The sequence below is a fragment of the Oryzias latipes genome, chromosome 18, assembly GCF_002234675.1.
Source record: "Oryzias latipes chromosome 18, ASM223467v1".
Classification (NCBI taxonomy): Eukaryota; Metazoa; Chordata; class Actinopteri; order Beloniformes; family Adrianichthyidae; genus Oryzias; species Oryzias latipes.
This window is the reverse complement of record NC_019876.2, coordinates 29,603,199-29,609,198: the sequence shown is the minus strand read 5'-3', so window position 1 is coordinate 29,609,198 and position 6,000 is coordinate 29,603,199. Positions and strand designations below refer to the sequence as shown.

Sequence of the window (6,000 nt, the reverse complement as noted above, 5' to 3'; positions counted from 1 at the left end):
AATGTGACCGTTTTATAAAATGTTGGTGCCAGTTGTTCCCAGAATTCTTTATAAAACTCAGCAGGAAAGCCGTCAGGCCCTGGTGCTTTACCATTGGGCATAAGTAACAGAGCTTCATGAAGTTCAGACAGCGAGAGCGGAGAGTCTAAGTTTGTGATTTGATCCTCATTTAGCCTGGGTAGGTTTACATTATTAAGAAATGAGTAAACTAAATGTTAAAAAAATGTTTAGTTTCCCAATTAAACATTTAGTTGGGAAACTAAATATATAATTAGAAAGTATATATTTAACATTTAATTAATTATTTACCTTGCTAACTAAATATTTTGTGAGTAAATGTAAAATGTTAAACCTGGATCTCATTTTATAAATTGTTAGTCTGTGAGCTTTCTTTATATTAATTTTTATTTTTATTATTTCTCCGTTTTTTTAAACAAATTTAACACATTTTGAAGCACTTTCTATGTAGTTTTATGTATCATTTATAATTTTAGTGGTAAGTTGTTTATTTCTTTTAATGTATGAATGTTGCACTGACCAGAAAACTCTTAATTTCATTGTATGGATGACAATAAAGAACTATATATAAATATTTAAGTTAAAAAGGTGAAAATATGCATTTAAAAAATAAAACCAGTTTTTCTTCTCCTAAAACAGGCTAAATAACCAAAAATATTACCAATATTGGGCTGTCACTTTACAAACAGAGCCATATAGTCTCACAACTGACATTATTGGCCAAAAAGGAGATTTTAAACGTTTCTTCTCTACAAACTTCAATTCAGACCTGAATTGTTTTGCTTCTTCGTAATAATATGTTGACTTATTTTCTCATGAACACACATAACCAGTAATGACAGCAAATGTTAGATGATACTCTGCTTTCAGAAGTAAAAGAGTATTCAAAAGTAGCTCAACAGTACAACACATTTATTGAATTTACTCAAATTACAAAAGAGACTAAGAAAAAGCACAGATTAAGAAAAATCCTCTGTAAGAAACGGCTATCTTTTTATTTCAAACTGGAAATGCACTTTTTGCGGAAATTCTAACGATTTAAAAAAAAATCTTCCATAAATGAGAAAGTTTTGCTTAGATAATAGTACAAATCTGTCAAATGTCTGAGTCGCCTCTACAACCAACCCCTGTAAAACATATTGCTCAAGGTTTTCTCTAAAAACTCTTTGTACAAGCTCAAAAATGTAGCACACTTCTTTTTGTTGAACTGTCATTGTTGGGGAGTTTTCTCCTCCTTTCTCCCAGCGAGGTTTGAATTTCACTCCCATGATGAGAACAGACAAGAAGCTTTTGGCGAGTTTCACTGGTGCTGCAGTGGAAAAGAGACAACAGAGAGGAAAGTCTCTAAACTACGTCACGCGGTTTCTGGATTCTGATCGTCTGTGTTTTCTGGACTAGTGAGAAGTTTACGGAAAAGCTCAACTGAAGAAAAAGAAAGGCAGGAATCTATTTGGACTTTAACCAACCGGGTTCTTGAGGAGCCGTCTGTCTCTAGTCTGAAGACAGTCGCTGCGTTTCCATCAGACGCATGATTCCAGAAAAGGTCAAAACACGTCTCACAATCACAGTTTCCATTAAATCCATTAAATTGTGTGAATAAACACAAACCAAATCAACGCTGTAAGTCATCCAGAAACATGGATGAGACCATTAAATGATTGACAGCAGATGCATTCACACTTCTGCCACGACGCCAGCGTCATCGTGATCTGTCAAAGGAGACGTCGGCGTCTTCTTCAGACCACAAAGCGGCGAGCTCCGTACACGTGGGAGGGGCTACGGATGAAGCCGTTTTTGGTAAATGGTGGTTGGTGATTTTCCAGAGGAGCTGTGGATCCAACAATTGAGTTGTGCGATGCTGTGGGACGTCTGGTGGCGCCCGCTGTGCAGCGCCAAGGCCGCCGGTTCCTACTGAGAAGCTCATCGCCATCGGTTGGTGGTCATGTGACGCATTTATTCAGAAAAAAGTGCTTCCATTGCATTTTGGTGAAATATTGAGGATACGCCTCAGAAACCAGCTCCTCCAGGCACAAACACTCATTTTTGATCCATTTATGATCCCAAATGAGCGCAGCGTCGGCCAATGGAAACGCAGCTACTGAAGCTCTGCAGGACCGGCCTGCTGCTCCGTCACCACTTTGGAGTGGAAAACCTTTTTGGGATGAAATTCCAGTCAATTTAAAGAATGTAGGAGACAAAAATGTCAAATTGGTTCAGAACATTTTCTTTTTATCAACTCTGTGTGTTTGGATATGATATGAAGACAAAGCAAAAGTGAAGCTGGTGGTGAGACGGCACAGAAGGAGGTTTCAGATGAACTTTGGTAGAAGAGCGTCGTCGTTCATTAGAAACAGGATCTAGAACAGCAGAAACATGCTAAACAATTGTTCTCCATCCATCACTGCTGAAACCCCCCCTCATTGAAAGCTGGATGTCAGATAAATCAGTCGTCAAGTGCTTCCACTAAATCTCCTCATTTTGTACCCCCCCCCACTCACACAAAGCACACACTCCTACGAAGGAAACTCAATAAATAACATTCAACGCCATCCGGCGCCGCTGACCACGCCTTTGTCACATTGATGCACAAGTCAAGGGACGAGCATACTGCCGGCATGGCGACCACGGAGACCAACGCAGCGACCACAAGGATCCACAGCTTTCGGGGGCTCCTTCCAGCAATGCCAGTCCTGCTTCGTGCGGCAGGACGTCGTCTCCAAAAGCCCGATCCCACCATCGAGCCGGACGCGTCCAAGCACAGCGGCGGTCCGATGGGTTCTGTGGAGCAGAGGAGGAGACCCAGCAGCCAGCTGCTCGGAGCCTCAGGACAGTCCAGACGTTTCCAGGTAACTCTGAAGCTTTCGGACTGTGCTTCTGTCCAGGGAGCAAAGGTCAAAGTCAAAAGTAGTGTTTGTGATGTGGAAGTGTCCGGTCTCTTCGATGAGGTTAACGATCTGGGAAAGAGGACAGAAAAGGAAAGTCCGTCCCTTCAGAAGCTTCACTGCTGATGAAAACATTCAATTCTATTTCATTTCTTTAGCCTAATATTTACAACAACAGTCGTCTCAACGGCTTCATTCCAGTAACTGTGTGATAAACATGAATCCTAAAGAACATAGAATCAAGAGGGAACGGCTAAACTAAACTAACATCTCTGCCCTTAGACCCCCCCTTCTAAGAAATAACTCCTAAAAAAACTGATTTCAGAAAGATGGCAGAAACCTCAGGGGGGTCCACATGAAGGAGGGATCCCCCCCCAGGACAGACAGGCCATGAACCAGAACTCTGAGAGAGAATTAACTTATCTAACTCTGCAACTACATGTTCAACTAGTCCAACAGACGAGCTTCATCCAGATGGGGGGGGGGGGGGGGGGGGGGGGGGGGGTCATGTAGGTCACTGAGAATCATCCTAAGGACACCGTGACCACTGTGAAGCATGGGGGTGGAAGCATCATTTTTCTGCGTGGTTATATAACCAATACTTAAAATACTTTCATGTATTTTATTGTTTTTTTCTTAACATTCTGTCTCAAACGGTTAAAGTTTGTCTACAATCAAAGCTTCTCATCTTATTGTCTCTATGTCTGGACCTAACCAGCTCTCAGAGTGACGTTTAGGTCAGGGGTCGGGAGCCGCATGCGTCTCTCTGTGGTTTAGTAAAATAACCGTCATGTTCTCAGATTGTCGTGGCGCCTTTAACACCGTCAGGTGGGGCGAGCGGGCAGGAGAGAGAGAGCAGCGTGAACACAGGGAGGGGGCGTGTCTGCAGCTGTGAACGCCGACCAGAGTCTGTTATGGGATGGAAAGTTCTTCTGGAAAGACAGTCAGTGGTGATCTGGTAGGGGGCACGTGAGCGCCCCCCAAAACAAAACAGCCTCATCTCCCCCTAGACTAACACCCCCCATTTCTACATAAAATTAACTAAATGTGTGTCAGGCGCCCCCACTATCCTGTCACCTTCCTGCTACGATGACCGTATGTTGAGCTGTCTGTGTAGAACACGCTGGAGGGGGGAGGGGGGGGGGGTTGCACGCGGTGGTTAACAACTTGGAGCTGCAGAGGTGTGAACAGGTAGAGAGGTGGGGGCGGGGCTTAGACTGACTACTTATGATTCCAGACAAACTAACAGCTGCTTCCTAATAAAACATAGTTTTAATATAATGTATTGTGTTTACTGGATTAAATAAATAAATAGATGGAGTCTGCATCAAAGTGAATCTGTTTCCATCATCTGAACTCTGGTGTTTGACAGACAGAAATTCTATTCAAGGTTGTGGAAAATGGACAAAAGATCAAAAGAAACATAACGCTCATAAAGAATTAAAATAAAGAATTCAAAAAATATCCTGACAGCATTTTGAATCCATACAAGTATTATCAAATGAACTATGAAAAACATTTTTTCTAGCACATCTAGTGTTGCGGCTCCCTGTGCTTTCATCTCAGTGGTAAACTGATCCAAATGGATCTATAGAGGTTCAGGTTGCTGACCGCTGGTCTACTGCTTTTAAAGCAGTGAGGGTCACAACGACAGTTGATGTCTTACAGTCTGACTGTTATTACTGTTTCATTTAGATGTCAGTCAAAAGGGTTGGGCCTGTCCACAGACACACGGAAATATTACAAACAAATCTGTTTTTTTATGGAAATGAACAAACACACTAAGTGATTCAATGCTATAAAGTATTCAACCTTCGTTTTCCTGTTTCTCTTTCTTTATTCTAGCTTCTTCCTCCATTTTTGGCCGCTTAACTCCCACAGTTTTTCATCTATTTCAACCATCCAACTATTCAAATGTTCAGCTCTTTCATCTTTTTCCAGCTGTAACTTTTGGTTCTTCAAATCCTTGAACCTTTCCAGATATTCCAGGATTTCTGCCTCCATTGAAATAAATGGGGAATCCTTGGTGCAGAAGCTCGCTGGTTCGATACCCGACTCTGGCATTTTTCACAAACAGATATGTTTTGTTGTTGTGCGGTTTTCACTTTATTTATGCTCATCTTGGATCATTTCTTTATTTATTAACAATTCTTACCTTTAAGTTTCATTTTCATCCAGCGGTACAGCATCAACCTGCAGTTTTCTTCTAGTATTGTGATTTTTTGGACAGTGACCCAGCAGAAGCTCACCTGCTGTAATATGTGCCCCTCCCTTAGTGTCATCAGTCTTTTGTGCAGCTCCACCAGCTCATCCAGGTAAGCCTGAAAACAGCATTTCCAAGCGTTCAACAGAACGTTTTCTTTTATTTCAACAGTTTTTGCTGCTGACACCATGGTTGTGGGGGGGGGTCCATCTCTACCTTGTCACAGTCCAGGTTTTTGCTCTTGTCCTGCTTGCTCTGCCTGATGGGACTCTTCACCTCCAGAATCTGTCAGAACACCGAAACCAAACCGTGAGTCACTGAGCGGGACGACTCCTACGATGCGTCCACCGACAACCTCGCCGCTACCTGGCTGTTGGTGGACTTCAACAGGGCGGATGTGTCTTTACGGGAGGGGGGTGGAGAGGTGTCGCTCTCACTGCCGTCACTCAAACTCACCCTGGATAGAAAAACAGGAAGGAGCTTCAGAAATCACAAGAAGCTCACACATGAATCCAAGTTTTTCCCCAAAGTGTGACGATAAACTCCACAAACATTTCCTTCACACGGACGCCTGCTGTTCACCTGCATCGGTAAAGCCGTCTCCATCCTGACTCACCTGCGCTGATGGTGTGGGAGGTGTGCGTGTGCAGGTTGCTCTCCGTCTGAGTCCATGTCGTTGTCCTCTTCGTCCTCGGAGTCGTCATCGTCGCTGTGCGGCTCCTGCATCACAGACTGCAGCGGCCCCAGGACTGAGTCAAAGACAGAAACGCTCACGTTGTTGTTTGGCTGCAGACTGACACAAACCCTCCAGAACCCGTCATCATCATTTGAAAAGTTCCAACTTCAAGTCATGTCCAGGTCAGACGGGATCAGAGGTTTGGCGTTCCTTCTGCCGAG

The 6,000-nt window shown here is 43.3% G+C and overlaps 1 protein-coding gene across 7 annotated transcripts in view; it reads right to left on the bottom strand.

Moving 5' to 3' along the window:
* Positions 1–913: 913 nt before the first annotated feature.
* mllt3 (MLLT3, super elongation complex subunit) overlaps positions 914–6,000 on the bottom strand; it is a 41,493-nt gene continuing 36,406 nt past the window's right edge. For all 7 annotated transcript variants that reach the window (XM_023966206.1, XM_023966209.1, XM_023966210.1 and 4 more), the window contains 5 exons: positions 5,720–5,852; positions 5,470–5,560; positions 5,320–5,388; positions 5,150–5,221; positions 914–2,972 (listed from right to left, as the gene is read on the bottom strand). In XM_023966206.1, the coding sequence (XP_023821974.1) occupies positions 2,841–2,972; positions 5,150–5,221; positions 5,320–5,388; positions 5,470–5,560; positions 5,720–5,852 (497 nt within the window). In that variant the 3' untranslated portion in view covers positions 914–2,840. The remainder of the gene's footprint in view (positions 2,973–5,149; positions 5,222–5,319; positions 5,389–5,469; positions 5,561–5,719; positions 5,853–6,000) is intronic.